Genomic DNA, 21020 nt, shown 5'->3' with positions numbered 1-21020 from the left:
AGGTGGAATGATTATCTTGGCAAAGGAGAAATGCTCACTAACATGGATGTAAACAAGTTTGTGCCCAAAATTGAGAAATACGTTTTTTGTGCAAATGGAAATATTCTGGGATCTTTTATTTCAACTCATGAAACATGAGTCCAACACTTTACATTTATATTTTTGTTCAGTATATATTGCCCAATGTAAATCTTTCTGAATCCGATAAGTACCATTAAGTACCAAGGACTGAATATTATGCAATGAAAAGCTACAAAATGTACTTGGACATGTCGAAGCAGATCGTGTTCGGGTAAATATCAGCTGACAGGTTTTTAATCACCTCTGGACCACTCAGACTGGCTCTGCGGTGGCTGGGGGTTGACATAGCAAGGTTGTCTTTCAGCCATGACAGAGTCTTCAACCATTAAGAAACAGGAAAGGAAGAGGAAATGAGGAAACAGGAGAGGAAGAGATAGAACAAGAGGAGGAAGTGACGTTTGGTTAACCCAGTGGGATGCATCCAGGCCCAAATTCAATCAATAATGAATAAAGGAAAAGTACAGTACACTGGGGGTTCACTCTCGATGTTTACAACCTTTAACTGTAAAATCAACACACCCTGTTTATCACGTGGACATTGCCATTGGATTTTTACTCTAAAGTATTAGTACTGTTGTAGCAGACCACAAGAAACACCCGAAATCAGTCCATAGCTACCTTATCAGCAGATGTGGTAGAATTTTGCAACTGAATACCAAGTTCTGATTGGCAACCTGGAAAACAAGTGTTCAAATGGGTTGTCTGGTCCTTTCTGCAAAGCAAGAAAACGTTACGTTAACTTAATGGTCTGCTTAAAGTGTCATCAACAATTTCATCTGGTTTCAAAAAACAAGAAGCTGATGGAAGTCTATACCTTTGCCCCTCCACACACAGTCTTCCAGTCAAGTCATTGCTGGTGGTGTCACAGGAGACTCGGGCATAGCTTTTGGAAGGCTGTTCTTCAACTTGACTAACAGTCAGCTTCCTGGGGACCCCACAGTCTTTCATGTTCTAAAAGAAAAGGAAATTACACAGGTCATTAGTAGGTCATATAATTAGAGTAATTCTACTATTTTACAGAGGTATCAAGTACCACCTATTCTGATGAGTTCCTCTTTTCATAACAGTTCACCCAAATTACACCCCATATTACAAAATGACCTATTAGTTTTTAATCGACTCCTTAAAAGTTATTTGTAATTTGGGTGAACTATCTACTAAACTACTTTTAACAAGAATTTCCTAGTTATTTGAAAAATGGATCTGCTGACCTCGAACCCTTTGAGAGGGTTCTGTTCCTCTTTGAAGTCCTTTCCTATGATCCTCTGGGCCTCATGTTCCGTATCTCTGGTTGGACTCAGTGGGCCAGGTTCATCACAGGAGACGTCTATGGCAAGGGTGGTGGGCAAATCTGGCCACTCGCTCCTGCATGGCAAAACATTATGGGTTACTTATTGTAACACTGGTTCTATCAATGATAGTGACCCTACCCTACCACATCCGTAAGGTCAGTTGACACTCAGTGCTAGTTTCGTTGGTGATGAAATAGAATGGTTCATGTGAGTGAATGGGCCAAAATCATGATAAAGCAAGAACAAACTCACTGTAAAAGACCAATCCAGCACATACACTACCGGTCAAAAGTTTTAGAACACACTCTCATTCAAGGGATTTTCTTTATTTTTATTACTTTCTACATTGTAGAATAATAGTGAAGACATCAACATTATTAAATAACATATATGGAAACATGAAGTAACCAAAGTGTTAAACAAATCAACAAATATTTTATATTTGAGGTTCTTCAAATAGCCAACATTTGCCTTGATGACAGCTTTGCACACTCTTGGCATTCTCTCAACTAGCTTCATGAGGTAGTCACCTGGAATGCATTTCAATTAACAGGTGTGCCTTCTTAAAAGTTAATTTGAGAAATGTCTTTCCTTCTTAATGTGTTTGAGCCAATCAGTTGTGTTGTGACATGGTAGGGGGGGTATACAGAAGATGGTCTTATTTTGTAAAAGACCAAGTCCATATTATGGCAAGAACAGCTCAAATATCAAAGAGAAACGACAGTCCATCATTACTTTAAGATATGAAGGTCAGTCAACACGGAACATTTCAAGAACTTTGAAAGTTTCTTCAAGTGCAGTTGCAAAGCCCATTAAGCGCTATGATGAAACTGGCTCTGATGAGGTCCGCCACAGGAATGGAAGACTCCGAGTTACTTCTGCTGCAGAGGATAAGTTCATTAGAATTACCAGCCTCAGAAATAAATTCAGAGTTCAAGTAACAGGCACATCTGTGTGAATCAGGCTTTGTGAATCAGGCCATTATTGTTGAATTGCTGCAAAGAAACCACTACTAAAGCACACCAATAAGAAGAAGAGATTTGCTTGGGCCAAGAGACACGAGCAACGGACATTAGACGGCTGGAAAGTTGTCCTTTGGTCTGGAGTCCAAATTGGAGATTTTTGGTTCCAACCGCCGTGTCTTTGTGAGACGTGGTGTCGGTGAACGGATGATCTCTCATGTATGTTTCCCACTGTAAAGCATGGAGGAGGAGGTTTTATGATGTGGAGGTGCTTTGCTCGTGACACTGTGATTTATTTAGAATTCAAGGCACACTTAACCAGCATGGCTACCACAGCATTCTGCAGCGATATCCCATCTGGTTTGGGCTTAGTGGGACTATCATTTGTTTTTCAACTGGACAATGACCCAACCCACCCCCAGGCTGTGTAAGGGCTATTTTACCAAGGAGGAGTGTGATGGAGTGCTGCATCAGATGACCTGTCCTCCACAATCACCCGACCTCAACCAAAGGGAAAGGGTGGCTATTTGAAGAATCTCCATTATAAAATATATTTTGATTTGTTTAACACTTTTTTTGGTTACTACATGATTATTATACAATGTAGAAAATAGTCTAAATAAAGAAAAACCCTTGAATGAGTAGGTGTTCAAAAACTTTTGAAAGGTAGTGTGCGATTTACCTCTGCACGTTGTTTTTGCTGTTGTTTCGGTTAGAGACCTGACTCAAAATTGTCTTGAGAAAAGTCACCGTCCGAAACGTTGACGACAACAATAATAATAATAATAATAATAATAATAATAATAATGCAAGAGGTAATCGTGTGTCCGGGAGTAGTGTTTTACAATGAACAATATTATGCTCATTCTCCACAGCAAACATTGGTGTGTACACCCCAGTGATATACTAGGGAAATTATCTTTCTTGAGGCATTTATTTCCAGCACCACAAACAAGATGAGAAAAAAGCATTGTGGTGTGGAGTGTTAAAATAAAACACATACTGTATTTAGTGCTTTTTATGTAGGCAGATTGGAAACCAAGGGGTAGATCGATGTGGGGGAGAGGTCAGAAGGGTGGACACAAAGATTTAACTCTGGTCTCCAGGGCCGTGGTACCTAGCGATGGGAGTGATACCACTTAACCAAGGCTTAGCACCTATTGTCATGCATCAGAGACAATATGTCCAAAGTGGATCATTTGTAGCAGCTGCGGATGCCTGTGTCAGTTTTACTGTGTATTCTTTAGGGTTTTTGAGTCATACCCACAAGTTTGAGCACTCCTCAACATGTCTAGAGCACTTCTGCTTGGAGACGTGTCACATGACTCAGAAATCCAAGGATGAACAACACTGACTGGATCCACCAGATATGCTGAATTAGCTAACAACATGTTATGCAACCATGACAATCTGAACAGACAGAAGGCTTTGTCCTTGGAGTGACTGACTGGGGCTGGCAGGGGTACAAAGTAATGATGTCACCCCCCTCTGAAAGGGTGAGGTCATGGTTTCAGGAAAGGGCTTTTGTTTTAGAAATAAACTATCAAACAGAGAGTGAACAGCTGGGAGGAGTCAGAAGTCTCGCCATCAAAAAGGAACACTGTGTATGTCGTGTCTTGTCGGTTGTCTTTAATTCAAACGTTCTTTCTCATTGGCACCCGTTAAGGAAACCTATATCCAGTTTTGACAGAAGAGAGCCCATTGCCGCCCTTACAACAAAAATAGTAATTTGTTTATATTTCAAAAGTTTAATACCCTAAAACTTAGGATTCTATGGTTCAATGTGTTAAGAAAAATGTGTTCAGAAATATGTTAAGAAATATGCCTCAGTTTAAATCCAAAATCTGAGCTAGAACATTTGTAATTAAACTTCCAAAATGTAACTTTAAATGCAGAAGTGCATTAAACCCACAGTTGAATGACTAACATGGTAACTGACCAGTATACTTCTGTTCAATAAGCTTTATAAGCTACATCCGTTTGTATCCCTGGTTACTAGGCCATACCATACTTATGAGGCACTCTGCACACATCTGCTAAAGAAATTAGGAGCAGGTTTATCGTATAGTATAATCTCCCCCCAAAATGTCTTTCTCTATATTCATCCATATCTAATTTTGGCATACACTTGTCGCTCCAGCTCCTACAAAGAACACTTTTACACAGGGGCTTGCGAAATCCGCGTCATGCTTAAAGTTAGAGCATTGCATAATACAAAGAGAATTCCCCCGAATGAATTACCCCAAATTGATTCCATGGCGATTATCTGGACTGCATTTGCTGGGAGTGAAACTCAGACTATGGCTTATTAGGGCAAGGATCATTTCAATGTCGGCTTCAGTTGCCATTAGGACATTGGCTCTAATGCCAGAATGTCTTGTTAGTTACACAACAAGAGTGTTAGTAGGGAAACAATACATCATCTTATTCACCGAGTATGTTTCCCATTAATCCAATTGTAAACATCAAACCTTTTCATCTGCAATACATTTTCCATGAGTTCATCCTGACGTAAACTGTTAAGTGATGTTTATCAACATGTTGAAAAGTTCAGAGTCGACATGTGGGTTGGGTCAAAAGGGCTGCCCGTTTTGTGTCATTATACTGTAGCAATGGCTCGCTAACTCAGTTATTGGTGACCTCCATTGATGACTTTATTCAGCACTACCAAATGTAAACGGTTTTATGGAGGGAAAAATAGCAATGGTGTACTTAAGTAAACATTAAAAATACATTTTTGGGTAACTACACTACATTCCTAAAGAAAATAATGCACTTTTTACTCCATACATTTTCCCTGACACCCATAAGTGCTTGTTACATTTTGAATGATTAGCTGGACAGGAATATCCCTGGTAGTCTCTACTGCCTCTGATCTGTCGAACTCACAAAACACAAATGTTTTGTTTGTAAATTATGTTGGAGTGTTGGAGTGTGTCCCCTGGCTATCCGTAAGTAAATGAAATAAAACATGTAAATTGTGCCGTCTGGTTTGCTTAATATAAAGGAATTTGAAATTATGTATTTTTTTCCCTTTACTTTTGATAGATAAGTATATTTTATCAATTACATTTACTTTTGATACTTAAAACCAATTACTTTGAGTTTTACTCAAGTAGTATTTTACTGGGGGACTTTCACTTTTACTTGAGTAATGTTCCATTAAGACATCTTTACTTTTACTCAAGTATGACAAGTACTTTTTCCACCACTGAAAATAGACTACAGGTAAGCACCCTGGTTCTCAGACTGTGGTTTCAGGAGGGAAATATACACAGTCTTCAATAGAGTTGAGTGATGCAAACACATCCTCACTTGAACATTTGAACCTTGCCCCTAATTGAAATAGTATTTGTGAGTGTTTATTTCTATGTTAATTGTATTCCAGATTCCTGCTCAACATACATTACTCATATCATAGATCTCATTCCACCATTTCACCTAAACCAGTGAAGTGTGTAATAATTGAGTGTTTGTGTCTGAATAGGTATTGGCTAAAGAGGTAATTGTAGGCCCCTCCCAATAAATGAGTTAACGAGCTACAGATGTGTAAATGTTTGTGTGAGAGTGCCAGTGGGGAAGAGAGGTAAGCAAGGATAGACCAGTGAAGATTATTATTTTATTCTTGGGCTTATCTTTTAGTCCATGTTTTTACCATTTTGTATTTATATATTTATTGAAAATAAATATCAAAATTTGGAAGAAACCGTTCCCGTTCTTTTAGTAAAACCTTTTTTATGTGAAGGGCATCGGCCAGCCCTGTCACAGTTAAATCAGGTGTTTCAGGAGTTATGATGTTACAATCGGCATTCTGTTCCTAGGCAGTCATTGAAAATAAGAATTTGTTCTTAACTGACTTGCCTTGTTAAATAAAGGTCAAATAAAAAAATAAAAAATACAAATTCTCCAACCAAACGGGAACCATGTGTGAATGTTGTAAACATTGATCTTACATTTATAGCAAATATTGACATAATATATATCACCACTTTTGACCAGAGTCGCATGGGCCTTGGTCAAAAGTAATGAACTACAGTATATAGGGAATAGGGTGCCATTAGAGCAGGGTTTCCCAAACTTGGTCTTCGGTACCACAAAGGGTGCACATTTTGTTTTTTGCCCAATCACTTCACTGCTGATTCAAATAATCAACTAATCATCAACCTTTGATCATTTTAATCAGCTGTGTAGTGTAAGGCCAGAAACCAAAACGTGCACACCTTGGGGTCCCGAGGACCGATATTGGGAAACGCTGCATTAGAGACACAGACAAAGAAACAATATGAGTTTTCAGGACCCATATTTACCCGCTACTCTCCTGGAGAAGGCCCCAACTCTCCTGCACCTCAGCCTGCTTCCGTGTCACTCTGGCAGCCAGGGTAGGGTGGAGGTCCGAAAGGCGTGAAACAGTCTCGTTCAGCATCTGGAGAGAGCGTGGTCGAGGGAGGGGATGGGAGCAGTGGAAGGAAGGAAGTGACACAATTCATTTGGTGTTGATTTACAGTCTTGGAAAACGACCCACGCTCTAAAATGGAAGGGTATGGTTAGATGGAACACAGAAGTATTTTTTATTTTATTTCACCTTTATTTAACCAGGTATGCTAGTTGAGAACAAGTTCTCATTTACAACTGCGACCTGGCCAAGATAAAGCAAAGCAGTGCGACACAAACATCAACACAGAGTTACACATGGAAATGTGTGTGAAAATGGCGTGAGGAGGTAAGGCAATAAATAGGCAATAGTAGCGGAGTAATTACATTTTAGCAAATTAACTATGGAGTGATAGATGAGCAGATGATGATGTGCAAGTAGAAATACTGGTGTGCAAAAGAGCAGAAAAGTAAATAAAAACAATATGGGGATGAGGTAAGTAGATTGGGTGGGCTATTTACAGATGGGCTATGTACAGCTGCAGCGATCGGTTAGCTGCTCAGATAGCTAATGTTTAAAGTTAGTGAGGGAAATATAAGTCTCACAGTATAGCATCACATCATAGAAGGCTTCTTAAGGGGAAAACACCCCAAAAAGATCCAGAGAAGGTCTAGGAAGGAATAGTCTGGTGGTGTTATGTTTCACTGTCTTAAGATAGTGTCTCTGTGTTTCTCTCTACTTAGTAGGCTTGAGTACTGAGCATCTGCCAATACAGTTGTAGTGCATTTCTTTTAAATTCAGTGAAACAGTGACATTCAATTCATATTTTTGTTGGTTATATTTTCAATTTTCTATTTTTTTTAAATCACTAGTATTTCACTTGAAATGGAATTGAACACAACCCTGATGTATGAATGACGCGTTACTGCGTTTCACCATAAATGTATTCATTATTTTGAGCTACATTTTCCCCCACGTGCCACTCACCGTGATTTGGCTGGCAATATTGTAGATCTCTGTCTGACCGCAGCTCCCCTGGTTATCAGATCCAGTCAGGACGCTTCTCTACCAAACACAAAAATAATATAGAGTCAATCTTATGATAATAAGTGTAATAACGTGTAGTTACAAAACAATGATACTTTGGAGAGCTTTGGGACCCTTTATTGGGGTTATGATGGGGACAGTTGTACTAAGCTCATGGAGCATATATTTTTCAATCAATTGAAATAAACATTTAACAGCATGTAAATATTGCAGGTTGTACCTTTAAAGGATCACTGGTGCAAAATAGGACTCTTGTGCAAATTCCTATTCTGCCTTTTTACCTTCCTGTTGATGGTGCAGATGATGTTGTCAGCCTGTTGGTAGAAGGAGGAGACGTCCAGAGCCAGTTTGAGGTCTTGGTGATAGTTTCTTAACAGTGACTGGAACCTCAGGCAGCTACCAAAGAGATACAGTATCTAGTTCAGTGCTTTGGCAATGGGATCCCATGGGGGTCAAATTCCCAGATATGACTTGAAATCCAAGATGGATGCAGAATCATTTAAGTCAGACCAAGTAATGTTCCTTTACATGGAAAGCTGTAGTTACATAGTAGTAGCTAGGAAAACAACATGTTAACGGTAGCCATAACAAATATACATCCATAGCACCAAGGACAAAGTATATGTAGCCTAGTCAAGGAGTGGGACTTTAACCTAGATGCTTATAAGAAATCCCGGTATGCCCTCTGATGAACCATAAAACAGGCAAAGCGTCAATACAAGACTAAGATTGAATCTACAACACCGGCTCCGACGCTCGTCAGGTGTGGCAGGGCTTGCACACTATTATGGACAACAAAGGGAAGCACAGCCGCGAGCTGCCCAGTAACACAAGCCTACCAGACAAGCTAAATCACTATGCTCACTTCAAAGTAAGCAACACTGAAGCATGCATGAGAGCATCAGCTGTTCCGGACGACTGTGTGATCACACTCTCCACAGCCGATGTGAGTAAGACCTTTAAACAGGTCAACACTTACAAGACCGCAGGGCCAGACGGATTACCAAGATGTGTACACTAAGCATGCGCTGACCAACTGGCAAGTGTCTTCCCTGACATTTTCAACCTGTCCCTGACCGAGTCTGTAATACCAACATGTTTCAAGCAGACCACCATAGTCCCTGTACCCAAGAACACCAAGGTAACCTGCCTAAATTACTACCGACCCGTAGCACTCACGTCTGTAGCCATGAAGTTCTTCGAAATCTGGTCATGGCTCACATCAACACCAGGGTAGACTAGTGGTTAGAGCATTGGACTAGTAACCGGAAGGTTGCAAGTTCAAACCCCCGAGCTGGCAAGGTACAAATCTGTCGTTCTGCCCCTGAATAGGCAGTTAACCCACTGTTGCTAGGCCGTCATTGAAAATAAGAATTTGTTCTTAACTGACTTGCCTAGTTAAATAAAGGTACAATTAAAATAATCCCAGAAACCCTAGACCCCACTCCAATTTGCATACCGACGCAACAGATCCACAGATGATGCAATCTCTATTGCACTCCATACTGCCCTTTCATACCTGGAGAAAAGGAACACCTATGTGAGAATGCTATTCATTGACTATAGCTTAGCATTCAACACACTAGCGCCCTCTAAGATCATCTCTAAGCTAAGGACCCTGGGAATAAACACCTCCCTCTGCAACTGGATCATGAACATTCTGATGGGCCACCCTCAGGTGGTAAGGGTAGGCAACAACATATCTGCCACGCTGATCATCAACACGGGGGGCCCCTCAGGGGTGCATGTTCAGTCCCCTCCTGTACTCCCTGTTCACCCATGACTCCATGCCCAAGCAGCATCATTAAGTTTGCTGACGAATCAACAGCTGTAGGCCTGATCACAGACAACAATGAGACAGCCTATAGGGAGGAAGTCAGAGACCTGGCAGTGTGGTGCCAGGATAACAACCTCTCCCTCAACCTTGATCAAGACAAAGGAGATGATTGTGGACTACAGGAAAAAGAGGACCAAGCACGACACCATTCTCATCGCTGGGGCTGTAGTTGAGCAGGGTTGAGAGCTTCAAGTTTCTTGGTGTCCAGATCACCAACAAACTATCATGGCCCAAACATAACAAGACAGTCATGAAGAGGGCACGACAATGCATATTCCCCCTCAGGAGACTGAAATGATGGGTCCTCAGATCCTCAAAAAGTTATACAGCTGCACTATTGAGAGCATCCTGAATGGTTGCATCACCGCCTGGTATGGCAACTGCTCGGCCTCCAACCACAAGCACCACAGAGGGTAGTGCGTGCTGCCCAGTACATCACTGGGGCCAAGCTTCCTGCCATCCAGGACCTCTATACCAGGTGGAGTCAAAGGAAGGCCAAAAAATTGCCAACGACTCCAGTCACCCTAGTCATAGACTGTCCTCTCTGCTACCGCATGGCAAGTGGTACCGGAGTGCCACTTCTAGGTCCAAAAGGATTCTTAAAAGCTTCTACCTCCAAGCCATAAGACTTCTGAACAGCTAATCAAATGGCTACCAAAACCATTTGCTTTGTCCCTCCCACCCCCATTTTTATCCTGCTTCTACTCTCTGTTTATTATCCATGCATAGTCACTTTACCTCTACCTACATGTACTGTACGTATTACCTCAATTACCTAAACTAACCGGCGCCCCCGCACATTGACGCAGTACCGTTACCCCCTATATATAGCCTCCACATTGACTCAGTACCGGTACCCCCTATATATAGCCTCCATATTGACTCAGTACCGGTCCCCCCTATATATAGCCTCCACATTGACTCAGTACCGGTACCCCCTATATATAGCCTCCGCATTGACTCAGTACCGGTACCCCCTATATATAGCCTCCACATTGACTCAGTACCGGTACCCCCTATATATAGCCTTGCTGCTTTTATTTTATTGTTGATCCTTAATTATTTGTTATTTTTCAATTTTTCACTTCAGTTTATTTTAGTGAATACTTTCTAAACACTTTTTTTCTACAAGCCCTTAACCAACAACTGCATTGTTGGTTAAGGGCTTGAAAGTGTTTCACTGTAAGGTCTATCTATCCCTGTTGTACTCGGCGGATGTGACAAATAAAATGTGATTTGATTTAGTCATAGAGAAATAAAAAAAACTATAATAAATCACGAGTGGCCATGATTTATCATGCATATATCAAAGTTTAGGGGCCTGTTGTTTCTTACTGTTTATTTTTTAAATCAATGTAAGGTGTTACTGATATATCTTGCTCAGTCAAAAATGGGACCTACGTTTGGTTAACTGTGTTTTCTCGGGAAGGGACTTTGTTGCCTTCTATCTGTTGCAGTCTCTTCCTCTTCTCTCCCTTGTGGTCGGTCTCCACGTCAAGCGTCTCGTACTGATGTCCATCCTATAGAGGTCATTATAAAGGAAGAACCTGTGAACCAGTATACTCAATGCATGGTTCTGACACTTGAGGGCATGTACAGTTGAAGTCGGAAGTTTACATACACTTAGGTTGGAGTCATTAAAACTCGTTTTTCAACCACTCCACAAATTTCTTGTTAACAAACTATACTTTTGGCAAGTCGGTTAGGACATCTACTTTGTGCATGACACAAGTCATTTTTTCCAACAATTGTTTACAGACAGATTATTTCACTTATAATTCACTATATTACAATTCCAGTGGGTCAGAAGTTTACATACACTAAGTTGACTGTGCCTTTAAACAGCTTGGAAAATTCCAGAACATGATGTCATGGCTTTAGAAGATTCTGATTCTAATTGACATAATTTGAGTCACTTGGAGGTGTACCTTTGTATGTATTTCAAGGCCTACCTTAAAACTCAGTTTGCTTGACATCATGGGAAAATCATGGGAAATCAAAAGATTTCAGCCAAGAAAATAAATTGTAGACCTCCACAAGTCTGGTTCACCCTTGGAAGCAATTTCCATATGCCTGAAGGTACCACGTTCATCTGTACAAACAATAGTACGCAAGAATAAACCACGCAGCCATCATACCGCTCAGGAAGGAGACGCGTTCTGTCTCCTAGAGATGAACATACTTTGTGCAAATCAAAGTGCAAATCAATCCCAGAACAACAGCAAAGGACCTTGTGAAGATACTGGAGGAAACGGTTACATAAGTATCTTTATCCACAGGAAAACAAGTCCTATATCGACATGACCTGAAAGGCCACTCGACAAGGAAGAAGCCACTGCTCCTAAACCGCCATAAAAAAAATATTATAGAAAATTTGTGGGCCGAACTGAAAAAGTGTGTGCAAGCAAGGAAGCCTACAAACCTGACTCAGTTACACCAGCTCTGTCAGGAGGAATGGGCCAAAATTCACCCATCTTATTGTGGGAAGCTTGTGGAAGGCTACTCGAAACATTTGGCCCAAGTTAAGCAATTTAAAGGCAATGCTACCAAATACTAATTGAGTGTATGTAAACTTCTGACCCACTGGGAATGTGATGAAAGATATAAAAGCTGAAATAAATAATTTTCTCTACTATAATTCCAACATTTTCCTGACCTAAAACAGAAAATGTTAACTGTGTCAGGAATTGTGAAAAACTGAGTTTAAATGTATTTGGCTAAGGTGTATTTAAACTTCCGACTTCAACTATATAGAGTGCCTTGCGAAAGTATTCGGCCCCCTTGAACTTTGCGACCTTTTGCCACATTTCAGGCTTCAAACATAAAGATATAAAACTGTATATTTTTGTGAAGAATCAACAACAAGTGGGACACAATCATGAAGTGGAACGACATTTAGTGGATATTTCAAACTTTTTTAACAAATCAAAAACTGAAAAATTGGACGTGCAAAATTATTCAGCCCCTTTACTTTCAGTGCAGCAAACTCTCTCCAGAAGTTCAGTGAGGATCTCTGAATGATCCAATGTTGACCTAAATGACTAATGATGATAAATACAATCCACCTGTGTCTAATCAAGTCTCCGTATAAATGCACCTGCACTGTGATAGTCTCAGAGGTCCGTTAAAAGCGCAGAGAGCATCATGAAGAACAAGGAACACACCAGGCAGGTCCGAGATACTGTTGTGAAGAAGTTTAAAGCCGGATTTGGATACAAAAAGATTTCCCAAGCTTTAAACATCCCAAGGAGCACTGTGCAAGCGATAATATTGAAATGGAAGGAGTATCAGACCACTGCAAATCTACCAAGACCTGGCCGTCCCTCTAAACTTTCAGCTCATACAAGGAGAAGACTGATCAGAGATGCAGCCAAGAGGACCATGATCACTCTGGATGAACTGCAGAGATCTACAGCTGAGTATATTGCATAAATCTGGCCTTTATGGAAGAGTGGCAAGAAGAAAGCCATTTCTTAAAGATATCCATAAAAAGCGTTGTTTAAAGTTTGCCACAAGCCACCTGGGAGACACACCAAACATGTGGAAGAAGGTGCTCTGGTCAGATGAAACCAAAATTGAACTTTTTGGCAACAATGCAAAACATTATGTTTGGCGTAAAAGCAACACCCTGAACACACAATCCCCACTGTCAAACATGGTGGTGGCAGCATCATGGTTTGGGCCTGCTTTTCTTCAGCAGGGACAGGGAAGATGGTTAAAATTGATGGGAAGATGGATGGAGCCAAATACAGGACCATTCTGGAAGAAAACCTGATGGAGTCTGCAAAACACCTGAGACTGGGACGGAGATTTGTCTTCCAACAAGACAATGATCCAAAACATAAAGCAAAGTCTACAATGGAATGGTTCAAAAATAAACATATCCAGGTGTTAGAATGGCCAAGTCAAAGTCCAGACATGAATCCAATCGAGAATCTGTGGAAAGAACTGAAAACTGCTGTTCACAAATGCTCTCCACCCAACCTCACTGAGCTCGAGCTGTTTTGCAAGGAGGAATGGGAAAAAATGTCAGTCTCTCGATGTGCAAAACTGATAGAGACATACCCCAAGTGACTTAAAGCTGTAATCGCAGCAAAAGGTGGCGCTACAAAGTATTAACTTAAGGGGGCTGAATAATTTTGCACGCCCAATTTTTCCTTTTTTGATTTGTTAAAAAAGTTTGAAATATCCAATAAATGTCGTTCAACTTGTTGTTGATTCTTCACAAAAAAATACAGTTTTATATCTTTATGTTTGAAGCCTGAAATGTGGCAAAAGGTCGCAAAGTTCAAGGGGGCCGAATACTTTCGCAAGGCACTGTATATATATATATATATATATATATATATATATATATATATATATACACTGAACCAAAATATAAACACTACATGTAAAGTCCCATATTTCATGAGCTGAAATAAAATATCCCAGAAATATTGTGCCATTCATCTGCTGCCGTCACCTCATATTTCAGCATGATTTTGTTTATTTATTTTTTATGTCACCTATTTTTAACCAGGTAGGCCAGTTGAGAACAAGTTATATTTTACAACTGTGACCTGGCCAAGATAAAGCAAATCAGTGCGACAAAATCAACAACACAGAGTTACACATAAACAAACATACAGTCAATAATACAATAGAAAAATATATGTACAGTGTGTACAAATGTAGCAGAGTAGGAAGGTAAGGCAATAAATAGGTCATAGAGGCATTAATGCTGGAATGATAGAATTGCAGATGATGATGTGCAAGTAGAGATACTGGGGTGCAAAAATGATAATGCACGGCCCCATGTCGCAAGGATCTGTACACAATTCATGGAAACTGAAAATGTCCCAGTTTTTTCATGACCCGCATACTCACCAGGCATATCACAAATTGAACATGTTTGGGATGCTCTGGATCAATGTGTAAGATAGTGTGTTCCAGTTCCCGCCAATATCCAGCGACTTCACCCAGCCATTCAAAGGGAGTGGGACAACATTCCACAGGCCACAATCAACAGCCTTATCAACTCTATGCAAAGGAGATGTGTCACGCTGCACGAGGCAAATGGAGGTCACACCAGATACTGACTGGTTTTCTGATCCACGCCCCTACCATTTTTCTTAAGGTATCTGTGACCAACAGATGCATGTCTGTATTCCCAACGATATGAAATCCATAGATCAGGGCCTAACTAATTTGTTTAAATTGACTGTCCTTATATGAACTTTTTTTGATCTCAGTAAAATTTTAGTAATAGTAGCATGTTGCGTTTATATTTTTGTTTGGTGTATATACCAGCCACCTATGTGTAATACGTTACAAAGGATTTCTGTATGGTCATTTAATTATTTGCAGTACATAGGCTGTTATAGGGATCCATGAGTTGTAGTGTAATGTATTAGGAATGTAGCTGTTATTCATTTATAAGTGCTGTTAAAAGTACCCATGATGTGCTTTGAATGGTTATCACAAGTGCTTTACTGCACTATGAGCAAGGTCATGCGTTATACAGATGGTTGTCAGTATTTGTAGCATAAAAATATGAAAATAATGTATTTTTTTGTCATAGCTGTGAAATCACTACAGGCGATACATTCATTTCATTTAATTTACTTCTGCTACTTTGCAATGAATAATTTTCTGCGAGCTGCAGAGCACTACTCCATCTTTGCGGTTTCATAACCTTTAAGCTTGTGGAACCTTTTCCTTGTCTGTCTCCGTTCTCTCTTTGCCATGCCGATGCATTCTGTACTGATGACCTCATGCAAAACGTTGAATGATGCATATTATCTTTCCGAGACCTCTTACATCATTGCCGTGTGTAGCTAAATCATGGAGCAACTTGCTGCTGGTTCCCTACAGTCTCCACAATAATCTGAAACTTGTTAGGCCTGCCTGGTTTTCATCTTAGACAGATGTTTGTTTTCCTGGAATGTAATGTACTGTATTTTCTGCAGTGAAATACACATTTTGGTAACAGTTTACTTAAAACTTGCAATTCTAATGCATTATGATGCGTTGATAAGCTTGAATATGAGCTTTTAGAATGTTTTACAATAACGTATCACTGTAAGCACTGTTGCGCAGGTTTCACCATGTTGCAAGATTTCCATATACCTTGGTAGTTCAAGCCGCAGGTAGGCTACAAAAGACCACGAAACTGAATGCACATACCCTGCAGTCTTTGGATAGCTTGGCTATACACAAAGCTATAACAAAAAAAAATGTGTCTGTGTAGTCTTGGGTACTTGAAAAGTTGAAAACTTCAAGAGATGTAGACATTGTCATAAGAAACAGGGAAATGTACAGACAGATGCCCAAAGACGGACCCCCAGAGCTATACTCAATCCTGGTGAAAGAAAATGGAATGTGTATACTAAATACAGCGATGAGAGAATGCAGGCTTTGTGTGACTCAGCCAGCCCACCTACACAGGGCCGAGATGAAGAGCGAAAGAGAGCCAAAACCATGATCTCATCTCAAAATAATTGCTCCTCTTTTTGCTGTTCCAGTTCCTTTTCCCATCCCACTGTCATTTTGCTAGTTGCATGCTCAGCATTGAAAACTGTAACCATGGGATTGTTATCTGTAAAACTATATATATTTAACTTAATTTTCCTGTTAACTTCAAATGTATGTCATGCTTTCTGAGTGCATAACATATGCATCTTAACATGGTATGTGATATTAAGTACACTATCTTCTTTATCTGTAAGCTTATTTTGGCATGCTTCTTCCGCAAATTGTTGTTCAGTGTCACTATTAAATCCAATCGGGATCCCCTTAAATTCCGAAAGGCAATCGCAAATTTTGAAATAACCCGTTTGCCAGCTGTGGATCTGGAGAAACACTTAATCACAGGTACAACTTCAGTTTGGCATCATTATATCCACCAACGCAATGTGCCTGATTGCTATTTTCACGACGCAGCCCCTTCAATTATGGAATTGGGAGTCGTTTATTCTGTGGAAATAACTAGTTCATCCGAAACGTGGCCTTTTACCTTGCTTAATGAAAGCCTGCTGATGATCTCATAGCTCGAGAGTACAGTGTGGATAATGCAACACTGAGGTAATAGTGCACACATTGTGTGTGTGTGTGTGTGTGTGTGTGTGTGTGTGTGTGTGTGTGTGTGTGTGTGTGTGTGTGTGTGTGTGTGTGTGTGTGTGTGTGTGTGTGTGTGTGTGTGTGTGTGTGTGTGTGTGTGTGTGTGTGTGTGTGTGTGTGCGTGCACGTGCGTGGAGGTTTCATGCTGGAACAATGTACATTATGGTGTTTATATCATGTTGCTTTTGGTAACAGATGCAAAAAAGTGTCTTGTGTTGCAGGGTGGAAGGCATTAAACTGAAAGATTGATGTTGTTACTCAGCTTACTCAGTAACGCAAATTCAGTAATTATTAGTATGTGAAAACAAACAATTACTTAATGAGAGCATTACATAGTATGTGAAATGAGGGAGAAAAACAAAACATTACTAACACTGGGTTTTGTGGTTATGGATTTAATTCCCAATTCTCCTATTGCCTTTTGGCTCTGGACTTACTTTCTTTAAAGTAAACAAGTCAATTAATTTGCTTTCAGAAAGCTTGAGAATGGCCAACAGAAACAAAACAAATGTCCATAACAACACTGGCTGAGACATTCACCAATTATATTTCATATAAAGCCAGTTGATTTGAACCAAGTGATTTGAAATGTAAATGAGTTGGTGCTGGCTTGCAGCCTATCCTAACTCAATAACATGTGAGACACAAAGAATAAAACAACTGTAATCCAAGGTTACCTTAGACTGAGAGTTGGACATCTTATCCAAGTCATCCTCTACTCTCAAGGATGGCGGTTTTGGGTGAAGACTGTTGCTTCGGATGGTCTCCGGCGTGGAACTGACTGAGGTGGCCAGGTCAGAGTCACACAAGGACACGTCGGGGACTGTCTCGGCATTCCTGCAAATAGCAATCTTCCTGATGGACCTAGAGGATGCAGTGGGGGACACAGAATTCCTGTCCTCCTCCACTCTCTCATCCTGATGTCCCTCTGGTGTTGAAGCGTAGACCTGGGCGGCCACTTGTGGGAGTTCCGAGTTCCCAGTCTCAGGCCATCCCTGGGACTGGCCCACGTAAAGGGACATTTGGTCGTGTAGGTTGTTCTGCAGCTCCAACTTGTTCGGAGCAGCAGACTTCGGCAGATAGACATCCACAATCTCCTGGCATTTGGCTTCAGAGGGGACAGACAGCCTGGTCCCAATGGTAAAGGGCTGGATTTTTCTGACAACACCCTCAGACATGGTTTTTGATAGCTCTGCAGTGTAGTCTAGATGGGCATACTGTGACAAGAATCACAACACAATACAGATATCTCACCTCATCTACTGCAAAGTCCAGTATCAGAAGTTCAGAATGAGAGGAAAAACAAGACGAATCCTCGAATGAACAATGCTCTTTTCCCCAAAGAATTGTCAGGAGAAAAACTCACTCAAAAAGCCTCCCGCCTCCTTGCACCTCATGGAGAGAAGACAAGTACAGGACACACAATAGGACGTCCCCTCCTGTCTGTTTCTAAGTTATCAACTGAGCCTGTGTCATGTCAGGGGAAACCAATGTGAGAAGCAGAGGAGGGAGGAGTGCCTCTTCTGAGCAACCACCAAGCCAATAGTGAGAGAGAGGGAGAGAGAGACAGATAGATAGAGAGAGCTGAGTGAAGAGAGAGAGAGAACTGAGTGAAAAGGGAAGTGTCTGGCTTGCTGCCTGGCTGCTCTCTTAGAAAAAAAATAGGAAGGGAAAGAGAGGGGGGAAGTTTCATTAAAAAGGAGTGAGGTCACCACTTTCTGTCAAGGGCTGGGCAGAGTCAGAGTGACTGAGTGTTGTAAACTGGAGCTGTAAAAACTTCCTCCCCAAACAAAAAGCTCCATGCTCAGATATGAATAGAGTAACAGAGGGGTAAATGCTCTCTCTCGCTCGCCCGCTCTTTCACTCGCTCCCACTTTCTCTCATTCTGCTCTCGCCAACTCAGTCACAGCTGGACAATGAGGTAATGCTTTTAACAAGAACAACAAACATGAAGCACCTCTAGATCTCACGTCTGTAGTCTGCTCTCTCTCTTTTTCTCCCTCTCTCTTTATCTCTCTCCATAACTGGTCAAATTGTCAAATGTTTGTTCCACAAGTACAAAAGATGAGGGTATTTGCTTGTTCTCAAATATGCCTCAAGAATCAATTGTCTTTTCTAACCGTTTTCACACTTTTTTTCATAACAATCGCTCTGAGTTTGTTTTGAGGAGTAACACAATCCAATGCAATTTTCTACTTCTTGTTCTAGTTCCACATTCACAGTCCAAACATTTACAGACACGCATAGGAAACACATTGTGCTTACTCAGGCCTCAGGCTTCCACTTGATTTGAACCAGGTGTCCTATCTACGGGTCAAACTACATCAGGCTACTGTAACATCCTCTGTACTTCTCTGGCAATCCCTTACAGGTCTTTTCCATGTTATAGGCCATAGGCTTAAACTGTTAGTGGACTGGGACTTATACAATGTCGTTTGTTCTTATAGGATCAGGAGAAAATACCTGTTTTTGTTTCATGAAGACGGATTGAGTTTTTGTAGAAAGAAGATTATTTTTGTTTTCTCAAATATATTTCACTGTGTAATCCTATACTCTGTTCACATATTTGGCTTGTACAAGATGCATGGAAATTCCCTCTTTGATTTATGAACACGACACCATTACACCATGCTAACTTGCTCACTCTCACAAATGAACACTTCTCATGTTTGTACTTTACCCTTACACCCAATTCCCCCTTTCTCTCGAGGCTCAACTGAAGTCAATTGACTTTGGGTCAACACCATGAGGACCAATAATACTTAAGGCATGAAACTGCCCTGTCCATTTACTGTTCCAAGAACAGTCTTATGTACTGTAGCTACATGACCTCAAATTCCTATGGCTATAGCTCATCCCCTTACCATGTCTTGACAGCTCTTGTTTAGCTGATAGGAAGAACAAAGAGTTCAGTCACATACTCCTGTGTTTTCGTGCAACACTTATTACCAACATGGGTTACTAGAATTTTCATTTTGCCATGAGGCTAATGAAACATTAAATGTTCCAGAATGAATTGCAACATGCAGTATCTAAATATAAATCTGACCATCTTGATCCTACCATAAAACAAACTCAATGGGGCGGTTTCGCGGACACAGATTAAGCCTAATCCTATAATAAATTTTACTTTTAAACTAGACTGACTGAAATTAAATTTCTCAGACATGGTTTAAAATAGTCTTAGACTTGTCCTAGTCTAGAATTAGAAAAGTCTAATTTCCAGAAGGACGATTAGAATTAATCTAGATCTAAGTGAAAGCTTAAATTAAACCTGGCCAAAGGCAGGTTTAACTTCAGATTAATGGATGTTGATCAAAGAGCACCACCAAGGCTAGACAGAAGGGTGGTTATAGACAGGAGCAACCCACTGAATGATTTTGATTAAATCAATTTTTCTGACTGTTTCCGTATACACAAAGAAAATGCTGCTGCCATTGAGGTTTTTGTCATCTGGAACCTCCCATTGTGAAACAGGAGATTTCTGTGGTGCAAGTGAACCGACAGTTTGAAAAATAGTCCACAATGTCTGCAATGCTATATGTGAACTGAAAGGTGCAACTCCAAAACTCCTCCTTGTATTCTCAGATTGAAGGAGACAACATAGTCTGCACAGACCAACTTATTGTTCACCCCCTAGCTTCCTGCAATAGGACCTGAGCAACAACGGTACAATCAAGCTCATATTCGCACCAGAGGTGCAGTGGAGCGCAATTTTGGTATATAGAGACTATCAGCATGCTTATAGAGAATGGAACTTGACATGTACTGCACTGACACAAATGGTTGAAAGATATTGATAAGAAGATTGTGGGAGCTGTACTGTTAGATTTCAGTGCAGACTTTGATCTTATTGACCATAACCTGTTGCTGAAAAAGCATATAGTATGTTTTATGGCTTTTCAACCTCTGCCATTTCTTGGATTCAGAGCCATCTAATATAACTTGTGGTTTTCTTTAATGGAAGATTCTCTAATGTCAAACATGTAAAGTGTGGTGTACCACACAGTAGCTCTCTTGGCCCTCTACTCTTTTATTTTTTACCAATGACCTGACACTGGCATTAAACAAAGCATGTGTGTCCATATACGCATCTTAACAAAGAGTTGCAGTCTGTTTTGGAATGGGCGGGCAGTAATAAACTGGTCCTGAACATCTCGAAATCCCGGAGCATCGAAGGGTCCCGGACGTCCTCCACCGGCACCGAGCATCTCTCCTCCAGACCGTACCCCTCCCACTCCACGAGGTACTGAAGGACCCTTGCCCAACGCCTCCAGTCCAGGATGGCTCCAACAGCATATATGCCGGGGCCCTTCGATGTCCAGAGG

The 21020-nt window shown here is 40.7% G+C and overlaps 1 protein-coding gene across 2 annotated transcripts in view; it reads right to left on the bottom strand.

Moving 5' to 3' along the window:
* Window positions 1-18209, bottom strand: part of LOC118389127 (uncharacterized) — a 35432-nt gene extending 17223 nt beyond the window's left edge. The window contains exons 1-9 of one of the 2 annotated variants that reach the window (XM_035778912.2): window positions 17370-18209; window positions 10993-11111; window positions 8036-8150; window positions 7695-7772; window positions 6643-6758; window positions 1293-1446; window positions 896-1032; window positions 700-793; window positions 323-397 (exon numbers count right to left, since the gene is read on the bottom strand). In XM_035778912.2, the coding sequence (XP_035634805.1) occupies window positions 323-397; window positions 700-793; window positions 896-1032; window positions 1293-1446; window positions 6643-6758; window positions 7695-7772; window positions 8036-8150; window positions 10993-11111; window positions 17370-17870 (1389 nt within the window). In that variant the 5' untranslated portion in view covers window positions 17871-18209. The remainder of the gene's footprint in view (window positions 1-322; window positions 398-699; window positions 794-895; window positions 1033-1292; window positions 1447-6642; window positions 6759-7694; window positions 7773-8035; window positions 8151-10992; window positions 11112-17369) is intronic. The other variant, XM_052527434.1, reaches the window with a different exon arrangement.
* Window positions 18210-21020: the final 2811 nt, after the last annotated feature.

This window comes from Oncorhynchus keta, chromosome 10 (genome assembly GCF_023373465.1).
Source record: "Oncorhynchus keta strain PuntledgeMale-10-30-2019 chromosome 10, Oket_V2, whole genome shotgun sequence".
Classification (NCBI taxonomy): Eukaryota; Metazoa; Chordata; class Actinopteri; order Salmoniformes; family Salmonidae; genus Oncorhynchus; species Oncorhynchus keta.
This window is presented reverse-complemented; position numbering and strand designations above follow the sequence as displayed.